This window comes from Pseudorasbora parva, chromosome 24 (genome assembly GCF_024679245.1).
Source record: "Pseudorasbora parva isolate DD20220531a chromosome 24, ASM2467924v1, whole genome shotgun sequence".
Classification (NCBI taxonomy): domain Eukaryota; kingdom Metazoa; phylum Chordata; class Actinopteri; order Cypriniformes; family Gobionidae; genus Pseudorasbora; species Pseudorasbora parva.
In genome coordinates, this window is record NC_090195.1 from 13021813 (window position 1) to 13037602 (window position 15790).

The 15790-nt window shown below is 36.5% G+C and overlaps 1 protein-coding gene across 2 annotated transcripts; it reads right to left on the reverse strand.

Annotated features, from left to right (window-relative positions):
* Window positions 1–4811: 4811 nt before the first annotated feature.
* On the reverse strand, window positions 4812–14634 carry ythdf3 (YTH N6-methyladenosine RNA binding protein F3). 2 transcript variants are annotated; one of them, XM_067434521.1, is made up of 5 exons: window positions 14265–14634; window positions 13884–13908; window positions 12494–12573; window positions 10102–11769; window positions 4812–6409 (listed from the first exon to the last, which is right to left on the reverse strand). In XM_067434521.1, exons 1-5 carry the CDS (start codon window positions 14286–14288, stop codon window positions 6386–6388), a joined length of 1821 nt encoding a protein of 606 aa, XP_067290622.1. In that variant the 5' UTR covers window positions 14289–14634; the 3' UTR covers window positions 4812–6385. The 2 variants fall into 2 exon arrangements, with proteins under 2 accessions (XP_067290622.1, XP_067290621.1); XM_067434520.1 differs by lacking the exon at window positions 4812–6409 and having other exon boundaries at window positions 9383–11769.
* Window positions 14635–15790: the final 1156 nt, after the last annotated feature.

Sequence of the window (15790 nt, forward strand, 5' to 3'; positions counted from 1 at the left end):
ATTGCAAAATGAAGTTGTTTCTAAGAATATACCTGTTCTGGTCTTGAAATGTATTTTTTGGCTATAATGGCTATATATTGTCATTATTCAGATTGAGTACAGAGACAGAAAATCATAGAAAACTCTGATACCCATGGGACTGTGTAAATTAAAATCCAAACAGATTAATGAGAAGTTCTGTCAATATTAATAACTGCAACGATTTAAAAGCGCTGCCCCTCGGGCATCTTTCGATCCAGCAGTCTTGTCGAACTGCACTTTGTCTGGGCCATTCTCACATCCTCAGCAATTAAGACTGTCTGTTTTGTAACCCAGACCTGTCGTAATCTAGTTTGGCAGAGCTGCAGTCCGGCCTACTTGGCTTGCCTCGGCCCAGGTATGGAGCTTTAGGAAATGCACATGTCAGCATATGGTTCTATGGCACAACAGAGAACTTTAGCAGGGGACAGAAGGAAGAGGGCCAGAGGAGGGGTGACAACAGTTGTAATCGGATCATTGGCTAAAACAAGCTGAGTCGATGGGATCAATAGAAACTGCACATGCAGCAAAGAGCCTTTAATGGCCTTTAATCTCCATTAGGTCTTAGAGGGGAAGTCAGAGGAAAGAAGGTTCAAGACCCTCCAAGTGTCTGTTTTGTGAGGAAGATTATATTTCTTTTTAAATTTCAGGAAGATGGTGTTACCTTCTGAGTTGGCTTTTTGGTAGCACTTGTACAGTCCTGTTTCCCTTGTAAATACTAAGTTATTATTATAGATATTACAGTAACTTGATAATACTAACCTTGAACCTACCCCTAAACTGAACCTTAGCCAACCAGTACTTTTTACTGTACGTAAGTGCACATATTGTAAAAAAAGTGCAACATATTTTTTTTATTTAAACAAATAATAAAAAATAAATAAATAAATAAAATGTATACAGTTCCGAAAAACGTATTTGTGCATGTGTTTTAACAGATAATTTCTCTCAAAATATAGTTTTATAACTGCATGGAAGTGAATTAAAAGCAACTATATATATATATATATATATATATAGTTGCTTTTAATTCACTTCCATGCAGTTATAAAACTATATTATATATATATATATATATATATATATATATATATATATATATATATATATATATATATATATATATATATGTAATTATGTATTATTATATGTAAAAATGACACTGTAAAAGTGTTACCAGAATTAATAATTTGATTGACCAAAATTAACAGAAGGCCTACATATGTATAGTGTCACAAAAGATTTATATTTTAAATAAATTATGTACGGTCATCAACAAATCCTGAAAAAAAATGTGTCCACAAAAAATATTATAAGCAAAACTTAGAAACAGATTTTTTTTTTTTAAACACTCAGCACTTTAGAATGATTTCTGAAGGTTCATGTGGTAAAATATATTATATTAATTTTGAAAGCAGTTATTTTAAATTGTAATAATATATCACAATATTACAGTTTTCTGTATTTTTGTTTAAATAATTGCAGCCATATCATGAGACTTCTTTCAAAAACAAATCATATATAATATTATTTATAATAATAACTATAATATTATAACTATATTAGAATGAAATTACATGTTTATTGCCATAGAAAACAGTAGCCTGTGGAGAGAATTCTCAGTTGGATTCAAATGAAATGCTTTTTAGCATTAATTACAAAGCCACATCAGGGGGATAAGTAAAATAATTTTTCAACAGGCACCCATCCTTATAAAGCTTCAGCGTAACCTTGCTCTCAGCAGTTAAATACGGCAGTTGCTTCAAAGAGAGCAGAATCAAAGGCCTTTGGCTGTGGCTCTCATCTCTTCCTAATTGGCTATGCTGAGCCTTCGAAAGGAACATCTGTAGAATAACAGAACACCATTCAAACTGTATCAGAATGAATCAGCTTCTTCTGATAAAATCACGCACTCGGTTTGTTCATCATGATAAAATACTGAAGTCTTGACTGCAGCTTTACCCTTTAGGATGCATGATACAATTAAGCACTTCATAAATATGTAAACCGGTGCTATGGTGAAGTATGTTGCAGTACCACTCATTGTTTCACTGTCACATATACAACACTCTTTGAAAGTTCACTGGCAATTTTGCAGAGCTCAAGAAGATGCACTCAGGAAAATGCCCATATTCTCATATAAAATATTCTAGAGATGCATTTACATGTTTTTAAAAACAAGTGCTTTATACGTACATAGCACAGTTCTACAGGTCTAGGTCTATTGATTTGCTGTGATTCATCTGAGATGTATGTTTAGTTCTAGCTAGGGGCCTGCTGTGATCTGATCCGACTTCTCATAAACAAGGGCCAGGAAACCCCAAGCCAGCACAAAGGCTGAAATAAAAATCATCATTTGCATATTCAGCCTTTGTTCTTTGCATGCCTGTGAGCCAAACTGGCAATTAGAGGGAGAGAAGCAAAGGTTATTAATAGCACTGTGTTGTACAAACTCACCTAAAAAAAAAAAGTAAAAGAAAGTGTTTAGCAGTTCGAGCCAGATGGGTGTACTGATACATTATGCTGTGAACATGCTAAGGTCTTAATTCAAAGCCTCCATCTTAGTAATTACTACTTTTTATACAGAAGCACCACACACAGAGAAATTCCCCATGTCACGCAAATGGATTCTCTTGGCAAGCCACCATTAATTGACTTTACTCAAGGTGCAGATTGGACAACAAGTGCCATGTTCATGTTGTAATTGCCTGATTAAAGATGAAGGGGCTCTGGGCGAGAGACGAACTCTGTCGTTTCACCTAAATGACATAAGGCCTTGTCACCATGTTCATGAGGCCACACACTCTCTCTCTCCATCTCCATCTCCATCTCTCTCTCTCTCTCTCTCTCTCTCTCTCTCTCTCTCTCTCTCTCTCTCTCTCTCTCTCTCTCTCTCTCTCTCTCTCCCCCCCCCCCCCCCCCCAAATCGCCAAGAACATCTCGTCTTGTCTAGACTCTTTTACAGGTAGTGGAACTGGTGTCGCTCTAATGTAACACAGGTTTGCAAAAGATAACCAAGAGGAGAAATGATGTTAGTCACCCTCGAAAAATCCTGTAATATGGGAATCTAGTGGATCATGTGGCTTTAAAAGCATTGTTAAATAAATAGTATCTAAATAACATGTACAAACTGAGAGGTATTAACTGATGACATGAAATAACCATCATTAACTTTGTTATCCAAAAAATTTAACAACTATATTTTCCGCACAAAAAAATATTATTAAAAGTTTAAATCAACAAAAATTATTGGAGTTTATATCTTCATTTATTTTAAGCATTTTAATTAAGTTAAAATATTTTCTTATATTAATACAAAATATAACGTTTTTTAACTCCTATTTTAACACTAGGCTATACTGTTTAATAAAAACAAAAAATAATATATGTCGAATATATGTACACAATATATATAGCACAATAGCGCCTCAGCCACAGAATGTATTGAGCAATAGCGCCACCTGATGGATGAGCCATTAAACACAACAACTCCAGGTAAAATATAGACTTGCAACTGTTTAAATGTCATCTCAAACGAATCCATGCGAAAATGTTGCATTCAGACTTGTGTTTCTGTATGAGATTATTGCAGCACATTTAGCTACAATAGTTTTGTTTCCCCTAAAATTAAAGTGATGGCACGAAAAGTTGCAAATGCATCGCAAAGCCTACATCACATATATTTCACTCGAATATTAGTGAAAGTTCTTTGCGCTTAAAAGGAAAAAAAAGTAATTTAGCAAAGCTACTGAATCATTTCGTAGGCTATATCTAGTTACCAGCATGCTTTGCTTCATACTCCGTAAGGAGAGTAGCTAGCCTAAATGTTGAAATTAAATGTTATTTTGCATGTTTACACTATATTAAGGGGTTAGTTCACCAAAAAATGAAATTTGGCCCATGATTTACTCATCTTAAGTCTTTCAGACAAACACAATTGGAGTAATATTAAAAATGTCCTGGCTCTTCCAAGCATTATAATGGCAGTGACTGTTGGGTCGTTTTTGAAGTCCATAAAAGATAGCCATCCATCATAACTGCTCCACCACTCCGGGATGTTAATAAAGACCTTTTTAGGCAAGTCGATAAGTTTGTGTAAGAAAAATATCCATATTTAAAACTTTATAAAGTAAATTGTCTAGCTTCCGGCGAAGCGCCTTCGTATTCAACTTATGGGAAAAGTGAAGCGCCAGTGCCTCTCGCAGTTTAAGATGACGACAATGAGTCAGACATAAGCATTTTATTTAAACCGCAAGAGGCGCGGGCGCTACACTTTTTTCATGCGTTATGTTATGCCTGCCATTACCATTGTGCTGAAGAGTAGGGCCTATGTGGTCATTACGAGGATAAGCAAGGAATTGTAAAATACATATTACTTTGTTTGGAAGTGGGCTAGAAATTGCTCTTTTTGATGTGTTGGTATTAGCTCGTGTGCTACCTACCAAGCTAAACAGCTAAGTTATCTAGCAAGCAAGTAAATAGTAGTTTACTTTTTTTTCAAGTAAATAGTAGAGTTCCTGTTTTATTGAGGTTTATGTTTGATTAACGTAAAGTGTCTAAGTGAGTTTAGTGTCATATAAGAAAATAAACTTGTAGTGAAATAAATTCACTTAAATGAATTTTAAAAACTTAAATGAAAGGAGTCAATTAGTTCCCTCAATTGAAATTAGTTATAACTCGGGTTTAGTTTGTCATTTAAGATTAAATCCGGTATGCTGCCATGCGATACATAAAAACAAACCTGCTGCAGTCAAGACAATTTCAGAATGTTTCCATAAATCTATATTTATTTTTCAAATCAAATTAATCAATCACATCATACCTGTTAGCATCAGCATCATTAAGAAGCATTGATTTACAGTAACCTATACAAACATGGCCATAAACCAAAGCACACAGAGGAAGGGGGCGGAAGGCGTCTCTTTTTGCAGCAGTGTCATCGTCCCGCGACTGTAGAACGTGAACCCAGATGTGATGCCTGTCCCATCACAGGGTCCAGTTCTTCTTACCCACATCACCCTGAAGCAAGATCAGCCTAAAGTGGCCTGTGGAGAAGGCAGCTTCCAGTGAACAAACAGGAAATAGCAGAGACTGTAATTACTTTGCATTACTCACAGATGTTTTGAGAAGATCGTGTCTTACAGTGGGAGTGTGATCTTAAGACACCGGCAGCCTGCACTTCTGGACCCCAGTGGGGAAACATTCGGACTGTAACGTCAGGCCATAGCAACAATATGTATTTATCATTCAATCAATCAATATACTCAAGACCTAAATAGATTGTTTAATTTGCATGGCCTCTGACTAATGCTCAGTATATACTTGCAAACAGCAAAACCAAAAGTTCTCATGCAATACGAATTTGGACAATATCTTGCGCCCGTAAATTAAAGTAGTAAACGGCACATTCTGAAATGAAAAACTCAAAGCGTGGCATCGCTAAACATGTATAATGTTTATTTTAGCTAGCGAGTCACCTATAGGAGAAAACTGTCACATTCTCGCTGAGCTCCGGCAATTCGGACTAAATCCTGATTAGCAGCAGATCAGAATCCTGATCAGTCCAAAAAAGCATTAAAGAGGCTTTCCTGAACACCAGGCCTGGTTACGTCTGAGGATGATGGACTTCAGAGGAACTTATGGCATATTTGAGCAGGTTTCTCCTAAGACAAATGCACTTTTGAATTACAAGATTGCAAGAAAAAATAAACAAAAATACAAAAAAAAGAAAAGTGCATTGGCTGGTGTCGTTCTGCACCAAGTTGCAAAATTATCTTTTGGTACACAGAAATAGATGCTGATACACAAAGGTGAAAGGGCTATTGTGGAGTCAGTCTACAATGTCGGACGTAATTATTCTGACTTGGGTTTCAGTCAAGTGGGACGCAAGCTTCTGCATCTCAATTAGGTTTCTTACAGCTTCACGTAAATTCAAGTAAAGAATTTTCTTTCCTTGGATACATAATTCTTGTCTCCTCTGAGTGTGCTCAAATGTATAGAGCGCTAAAATTTGAATGATTTACAAAAACAAACAAAAAACACTAAACAATGAGCCTACAAATACATTTGAAATCCTCAGGACCAGCTACACTGGTTAGTCAGTTAATACCAAACAGATGTCCAATGATTGTTAAGGGTACTGGTAGAAGCTTTTAGAAGAAAGTGCTTTAAGATACAGTTTACGTGAGTGATTTTCTTTCCGTTTCGTGCGAGATTTGAGCGTTAAGGGCAGATCCATCAGAAGTTGACTCAGAAAAGTCCACTGTCTTGATTAGGTGTTCGTACATCATTCTTCCTCTGAGGTTACACAATATTTAAGGTTCTACATCATTAGTGTTGATGTTCTACCAAGGAGATCTCTGTAAACCTACTGTTTATTTCTATTTCGCTCCTGTAAAGAAAGACAAAGAGAGAAAAGAGACAAAATTAGATGATTAAATGGAACAGGAAGCCTTTAGGAAGATCTTTGTCTATTACTAAGCCAGTTTGTGTAAACTCGGATGATGGAACAGAAAGTGTTTTTACTAGTGATCTGACATCACAATTTGATACACTAACCTTATAAACTGATATTTAAATTCTGGCCAAGTCAGTTGAGAATTCTTTAAATTGGTGGATATTTAAAATTCTATAATTTATTGTATACATTTGTAGAAATAGATGGCTGAGATATTACCAAAGAGGAAAGGATCAGAGCAGTATAGAATTGTAAAAAAAAGTGTCATTTTATTTTATCGGTTTGTATTTGTATAACAGCATGATTGAAATAATTTAATTTCACTAAAGATTAATATTAATACAATTATGCGAGAGAGAGAAAAAGCAGCATTTTCGGTTATCAGAATTTTCATTTCAGTGCTTCCTTATTTTTAAGGGGTACAATGTGACAAGAGCTAGGACTTGCATTAATATTGGAAAAGCTCAATGTGCTTTCAGTGCTGGAGAGACGTTAGATTTACTCACATATTACTCAATACATAAGTAAAGGCCCTGATATACTCACGGCAATAGCTTTTTTGCTTGTGGTAAAAAAGAATTTTGAAATACTTGACCAGCGGTACAGATCCCGACATAGCCCACACAGCTGAGAGTGGCATTTAGATGAATATGTTAATTAGCGCTGTGCGCCCTCTTCTCAATAACAAAACGAACTAAAATGAAAGCTGTGAGAAAGCAGCAGCTAAGAAAGCATCTGATCCTAGTGATGTGAATATTTGCACAAGCTCAGCAATTCAGCACTTCAGTAAAGTCATGCCACGTTTATTTATATATCACTTTATTTAATAGATTGTTTAAAGGTTCAGTGTGTAATATTTATGAGGATATATTGACAAAAAATGTAATATAATATACATAACTATGTTTTCAGTAGAGTATAAAAACTTTAAATTGTGCAATTCACAACCTCGCCCTAGGATGCTGCTAAAAATCACACACTGCACCTTTAAAAGTAAGCAGCTTTATAGTATATAGAAGATTTCTATGTCAATGAAGGCGGAGCCTCAGCAAACACCTACCTATTACGTAATCACTTCAGACCAATGGTAGTTTGAAGGTTTATACCAGCCAGAACGATTTTCTCCCGAATGCTTTGGCAAACTGTTTGGACTCCCAAATCAAACATAAAACGAGTTTCGTTTCAGCCTGATTTTGTTCGAAATGAAACCACATCAGTTCGTTCGAAGTATATCAGGGCCGTAACATTGTTTTGTCCTGTTTCACAGAACCAAGATATGTTGTTGCAGAATCACAGCTGACCCATCCATACTTGCACAAGATGTCTGATGCGCCAGCTGTTAGTCGTTGCATAGCTTGTTCATTATTTTGGGGGCAGAAGAATGAAGGGAGTGTTTCTCTTAATTTCAATTCAATTTCAAATATTTACACCATTTCTCATAAATATGATAAATGCTACATGAACATTTGAATATTACTCACGTAGTAACCCCTTTTGGACATTTGATTGAAGAATAAATTAATCATGGATGTTTGTGAACAGGGTATTTCTAAATTGTCATCAAGTAACTGAAAACTTGCTTTTGAATTATGCTGAAACCACATCATAGGTGTCAGCTTAAAGGAAACATGTTATTATTATTTTGACGAGCTGAGAAACAACTTACTGTATATTTCAGTGCATAAACCAGGTAAATTTATAGCTAGCATAAAGAGGCTAGACTTACAGGGCAAAAATAGGAATAGGGCACAAAATTAAAAGCTTAAAAAAAATTTTTTACAACGACAGTGCTTAACACTGCTTTACCAGTGACCATGAATGAATGCAAGGGAATGTTAGCTAAATCAGGGGTCATGTATGAATACAGCTAGCCTAGGCTCATTAGAACAACAAAGCCATTCAAGGCTTTACTAATCTTAACTGGAGCTACTGATAACATAGACAGTGAATTTACAAACACAATTAACAGTTGGTGAGTGGATCATCTGTCAAAATGTCAAATTTCGCAGACTGACATAATAGTTATGTCATTAGCTCGTCATTCTTAATAAACGGCTAACATTTCTAATAACAAAAATAAATCACACAGCTTTTATATTCACACACACACACGCGCGCACACACGCACACACACAATTTTATTTATTTAATTTCAGATGCCCTGCTTTATGCCATAGAATCAAATCACGTCATTAGATGAATCAAGCATTAGATTTCACAATTTAAACCACAGGCCTTGGAGACCGGTTTACTTTAAATAGTTGATTTTATTATGGCTTTGGCAATCTAAACATGATTGGCAAGGTAATGAAATAGATAGAAAATGAGGTTTAGAGAAAAAAAAATCTGCGGTTTTGAAAAGAAGCTAAATTAGTCCAACCAACAAGACACCTTGATTAAGGAATTTTGATTGCAATTTTTTCCTTTATGTTCTTGACTAACAATCCTGTAGTGGCTTACATAAAGATGCACAATATATTGTATAAGTGACAAATACTCAATCAGCTGAATACAAATGACATCTTGATGTAATAAGGCCAATAGAGTGCTGCATACAGGCCATATTCATGTAGTTTCTAAATTTAGTCAATTCACTATTTGGTTATTCATAAGAATAAAAGCAGCAGCTTTACATGCATAATATAACAAATATCCTGCTCAGCGGGAGATTATTAACAATTGCTGGACAATTCAAACATTTCTGGTAGTTTTGGTCAAAATATCTAAAACTACAAAAGTTAGACCGCTGGTATTCATGTTTTTTCTTAACAGGCATGTGATGGCAAAATGTTGCTATGGTTATTACCATGTCAACCATAACAAGTTTAAGAGTCACTCCCAATATTTTAAGTGAGTACATGATCACACTAACACAAAGTCATGCCACTGAGTTAAGTGTAGGTGTTAAACATGTTCCAACAACGCTATTAGGACAGAATATTAAATGACTAAGACAATCATCCTTAAGAGTCTGATAAACCCCCAAAATCATGTGAAAGCTGATCTAAATGCCATTCATAACTCACATACACGGATAAAATGCAGCTGGTGCCAAGGTAATGGGCATAGACATCAATTATTTGTGTTGGTTAGGCAGGAAATGATGTAAGTCCAATCTATTAACGGGACATCTGCCTGCTGTTTGAGCAGAGACACTGATTGGCGTCACCGCTCGACACCAGCCTTTTTGTCAATAGATGGGCAGAGACTTCTTAGTTGTTTTTTTTAAACATAATTTATTTCACAATACCTATGCTGAGACTTTTGGATTAAGAGCAGTTTGGTTAATTGAAATATAGGGGAAATGGGCTATGAGCAAGCAATGTTGAGCAATAAAACACAAACAACATATTACATAACCTCCAGTAATTATGTACTGAGTTACCAGCGCAGACATTTCATTTCTAATTATGAGTGCACCGTTTTTGTCGTTTTTCAGAAATAGGCAGCAGAAAGAGAAACAGAAAGACTAAAGACTAATCTGGCTTAGAAATGTTTCTATTAAAAAAACCTACCTTTGGAAATAGATGGACATGCGGACAGCACTAAAACATAATGTTTACGAGATCTAAAGGTGCAGTGCTTGCTTTCTGCTATTGTGAAGAGTGGCAGAAAGCTGCGCTTACCCTTCGCATTGCTTCCTCTTCCTCCTGCCGTTTTTCATAATGTGCAAAATCGTCAAAGATTGAGGTGGTATGCTTGAAAGTTGCAATAATTTTAAGCACTTGCTTTGCTTTCTCTAGGGGCACTTCCTGAGTGTCCCTGGAGTTGGTGACAGGCTTGTTGTCATTGTTTTCTAAGCGAATGTGTCTCAGTTGGTTATTGGGCACGTCCTTAACAAAGATCCATTTAACCTCAAACTTGCCCTTCCACTTATCCTGGGACCAGACGCCGGCATAGGCATTATAGTCCACGGTAGACTTCATCTCAGCCACACCGCAGAAGTGTCCGCTGCCGTTGACACTAAAGAGCAGGTACAGTGGACCTTTGGCACCGAGCGAGCGGTAGGCACCGTCCAGGCGCTTGTTTCCATGCTCTGTGCTGCACCAGATGGAGTACTTGATGGAGCGGTGGATGTCGTCCTCAGAGTAGCTCTTGATGATGAAAACCCGTCCGTTTTTCAAGTTCCAGTCAAAGTCTTTGGGGTTGTAATTGTTGAGGGCCTTGAGCTTCTCCAGCACGGGGTGAACTTCACCGGAAGAAGGTGACGAGCTCATGGGGACTCCCGTCCCAAGGCCAAAGTTCTCCATGCCGCTGTTCTGGTTAAACGTGGTTCCTCGGTTCCTTGGGGCTACCCAGCGATTTTGGGGTGGGGGGTTCTGCACCTGAGATGGGTGCAGTGGCTGCGGAGGACCTGGTTGTGAGTGATGGTGAGGGTGTGGGTGGGGGTGTGGAGGACCAGGAGGCAACTGCTGAGGGTGCTGAGGAGATTGTAGCTGGAGCTGCTGGTGTTGGTGCTGGGGTTGAGGAGGCATTGGACTCTGCAGCATGGGTTGAGGTTGGGCCAAGAGTTGCTGCTGCACCAATTGCTGAGGGGGCAGCATCTGTTGAGCGAGAGGGGGTTTGGTGATGGAGCCTTTATCCTCCCAGGTACCAATGTTCATGTTATGCTTTATCGGCGGTGGAGGGATCGTGGGGCCGCTTCCCAAACCCATATTTGGCTTTGGCTTCAGCTTAGGCTGTGGTTTTGCGGGTTTTCTCGCAATGGCTGCCCACGATGTGGGTTTTGGTGCGGAGCAGCTGACAGGTGGCATGCTGTTGGCGGCCATGCTACTCATACCTGGCGTCCCTCCTAAAGGTGACCCAACGGTTTTCGTAACAGCCGACATGTCGGAGCCAAGCTTTAGCCCGGCCATTCCCTGATCAATACTACTGAGCCCTGGAACTTTACTAAGTTGTGTGTCACTGCCGAATCCGGCCTGTCCGTCAGCAATGGCCCGGCCCAAGGAGCTTGGGGGATATCCATAACTGCTGCTGTACGCTGAGCTCTGTGTAGACTGTCCCTGAGAACCACTGGTGCCCCAGGTGGAAAAGTCTGCATTTCCAGGAAAGAAGTTAAATCCATGTTGGCTGAGAAAAGGGGGTGTGTTGCCTAAAGCACCGGGCTGGCTGAAGACTCCGTCAGGAATGAAGTGATGCTCACCATTGCTCATCTGTCCATATGTGGTCAGGTATGGCATAGGCGGATCTCCTGCGGTGGACCAAGCAGCCTCTCCCAAGGAGTAAGGGAATCCAATAGAGGGAGCATAATAGCTGGGCATGTAGGGATCAGACATTGGTGGGTAGCTATTACTCTGTAGGGTGTAATTAAAGATAAGTCAGTAATGATTATGTAATGAACCAATGGCTAAATAAAGATGTGACAAAAACATATTAGGTGAAAACTGTGATAAACACACTACCATTAGAAAGTGTTTTATTCAGCAAGGGCACATTAAACAGTTCGAAAGTGACAGTAAATACATTTGTAATGTTACAAAAGATTTCTTTTTCAAATAAATGCTGTTCTTTTGAAATTTCTATTTAAAAAAAATCAAAGAATCCTGAAAAAAATAAATGTTTCCACAAAAAGATTTAGTAGCACAACTGATTTCAAAATAGATAAATCAGCATATTATCTAGATTGATTTCTAAAGGATCATAGTGACACTGAAGACTGGAGTGATGATGTTGTAAATTCAGCTTTGCCATGAAAGGAATCAGTTACGTTTTAAAATATATTAAAACAGAAAACAGTAGATTTTAAATTGTAAAACTATTTTCTCATTATGACCATTTTTACTGTATTTTTGTTCAAATAAATGCAGCCTTGTAGATAGATAGATAGATAGAGATAGATAGATAGATAGATAGATAGATAGATAGATAGATAGATAGATAGATAGATAGATAGATAGATAGATAGATAGATAGATAGATTTTTATCTCCCCACCCCCAAACAGTTGAAAGGTAGTGCCTAACAAAATACAGTTATAATAAAATATGAGAGATATGACAGCATAAGGACAGAAACTCACCTGATTTGTCTGACTGCTCATATAATTGTCAAAGTCATCATCATTTACAGCATCCTTCTGATGCATCGAACCGTTTTGCACTGAACAAAATAGAATATATAAAAAATAGACAAGAGTGTGTGTCAGTTAATTTTACTTCAATACACCATGATCTTGATAAGTAATGAGACCGCAATTTTACACAAGTAAATTGGGAAATTATTATTTTGAAGCAAGGACAAGTTTGGACACATTACTATTTGGAATGTTTTTAAAAGAAGTTTCTTCTGCTCATCAAGCCTGCATTTATTTGATCAAAAATACAGATTTCTTCAGTGTCACATGATCCTTCAGAAATCATTCTAATATGATGCTTCATTATGAGTGTTGGAAACAGTTCTGCTCCCTAATATATTTGATGAATAAAAGGTTCAAAAGAACTGCATTTATTCAAAATAAAAAAAAATTCAAATAATATAAATGTAATTTACTATCATATATTTAATTATATATTTAACAAATCCTTGATGAATAAAATTATTGATTTATTTCACACACAAAAAGAAAAAAAATGACTGACCCCAAATTACTGACCAGTAGTCTATATTGTTGTTACAAAAGATTTCTAAAATAGAAAACATTTGATTCTTTTTTTTTACTTTTTATTAATCAAAGTATTATACAAAAGTATCACAGGTTATGAAAAAATATTAAGCAGCAGACCTGTTTCCAACTTTGAAAATGAATCATCTTATTTGAATGATTTCTGAAGGATCATGTGACACTGAAGACTGGAGGGATGATACTGAAAATTCAGCTTTGCATCACAGAAATAAATGATCATAACTTGAAAACCAATTACTTTAAATTGTAATAATATCACAATATTATTATTTTTTCTTTATTTTTGATCAAATAAATTCAGACTTGATGAGCAGAAGAAACTTCATTCAAAAACATTACAAATAGTAGTGTGTCTAAACTTTTGGCCTGTACTGTATATATGAATATCAAATACAGTTAATTGCTTGTCAGGACTTTGAAGACACAAAGAGAGCTAGATTAACAAAGACTACTTAGGTCCACTACATAAAATATGATTCACAGAAGGAGTGACTATTTATAAATCCACACAAGTGAGTGGGAAGCACATCAGTAAACCAAACACCCTTAAAGGGACAGTTCACCATCCACGTTCATTTGACTTTCTTTGACTTAATGACATTCACTTTCTTTTCAAGAAGAAAAAAAAAGTAATGTAATTGAATTTTGGCTGTGGAGGTCAGTCTGTGGATAACAATCGGTTTCATCGAAAAAAGAAACAAAGATGTACAAGTTTGTGACAGGTTCATTTTTAGGTCTCTTGAAAAAGTGGACATGCCTGAAGAAAACGTGTCTTTCCATTACATACCTTTGTTACCTTGTCCTTTAGGTCTCTTTTTTGGGTTCGAGGTGTGCGGACAGTGACAAAGAGAGGGAGAGAGAGAAAAAACACCAGTTTATCAGTAACAGAACATGAACACACTAATTCGGCCTAACAGGAACAGCTATCAAAAATATCCAGGACTCTCAGATTGTGGAGAAGCGACTTTTGGCTGCGTTCTACAACCGAATGAAGTACCTTCCTGTGCGTTCCTTGTTTTGGAACGTTCATTCGTTATGGCGGGTAAATGAAACACAAAAATGCTGTCTATGTAGGCAACTAGCTATGGTTTGAGACACAGCCACTACCTTTACGTGCACCATCATGTTTATATAGTTTTATAGATGGAAGCGCGTTCGTCTCGCGTACCTGATCGACAGTTGTCGCAGACATCCTCCGGGAGCCCGAGCTGATCGCTGTTATGACTGTCCACGGTCTCTCCTGCCACCGCTGCGGGTTCGCGTTATTTTTCCTCTCTCCGGGTTGCCTATAATCACAGCGTATTTCTCAGGCGTTGATCTCCTCGCCCGGTCTCAAACGGTCGGCAGCGGTCCTCTCGGGCAGCAGTGACAGCGAAAGTCAAACGGTTGGGGGAGCTTGGCGGCTGTGTGGTGTGTTTAAGTTATTCTGAAACATTCACACACTGTGTAACGTCTGGAGAGAATATTACCCCTGCTCTGCTTCACAATGGCGGATGGGCTCTGACTCTCACTTCCGTTTGAGCACTGACCTTCCGCTGCTGACGTAAAGAGGAGACGTGCGCCTGGTTTTTCATAAATTACAAAATATTACCCATCTTTCATTCGATTATTTCATTTATTACATGTCTTATCGTAAGAGATAATATATAATTTTAATAATATATATTTGGGGGAAAGATTTTTTTGGGGGTTTTTTGTTTCACAACACATAAAACAAAATTAAGCAGTAAAGTGTTAATAATGTGTAAACAAGGAAATATCTTGTGTGGTTTTATTTTACTTGTGGAATAAAACAAAATAAACAATTAAAATAAAAAAAAGAATGAGAAAAAAATCATATATATTCTTATACAGTTCAGAAAAACTTATACATGCATAATGTGTTCTAACAGATAATTTCTCTCAAAATATAGTTTTGTAACTGCATGGAAGTGATAAAGATATATATATATTTCAATAATCATGAAATTGTTTCAATGAACAATTTTGAAAATGCATATTTTAAATTATTAATATTATTCAGAAATTTCAGATGGGCCTACATTAAAATAATTTGTATTCGTTGTATACGTGATATCATATATTGTTAAGTATGATCAAAGTGTAAAATTCTGTACGCATGTTAAAGCAAAGACAATTAGAAGATGAAATAACAATATAAAAAAACGATTTATTTTTAATTAAAAAGTTATACTCTGTAAATGGTTTTTTTTTAATACTTAAATTTTTACAAACATTTTAAAAACTAGAGTACATAACCAAACAGAGGGGTGAGACTGAGAAATAGAAAATATCAACAATATCTTGCTATACCCGACTTTACCGCTATGTGGCACTGTTCTATTTTACGAAAATATCATGACCGTGAATTATGAGCTTTACAAGTCTTCAAAATAAAAGTCCTGACTGATAAAACAATCAGAAACATACTGCAGTCGCATACATCAATAAGACCGTGTCTTTCTGTTAATTTATATGTTATACATATTTTTTTAATAATTATAAGATAAAATACTTTAAAATAGTAAAAAACTATTTTGAACTAACATTAAAAAATATCAACATGTTTTGCCTTGGGGAACTCCACAAAGATTTTCTGTGGCCATCATATTCTTACAAATATGCTGTTATATTCATTTAACATTTATTATTTACATTTGTATTCATTAATTTATTTTTCATTTTATCGTTGCT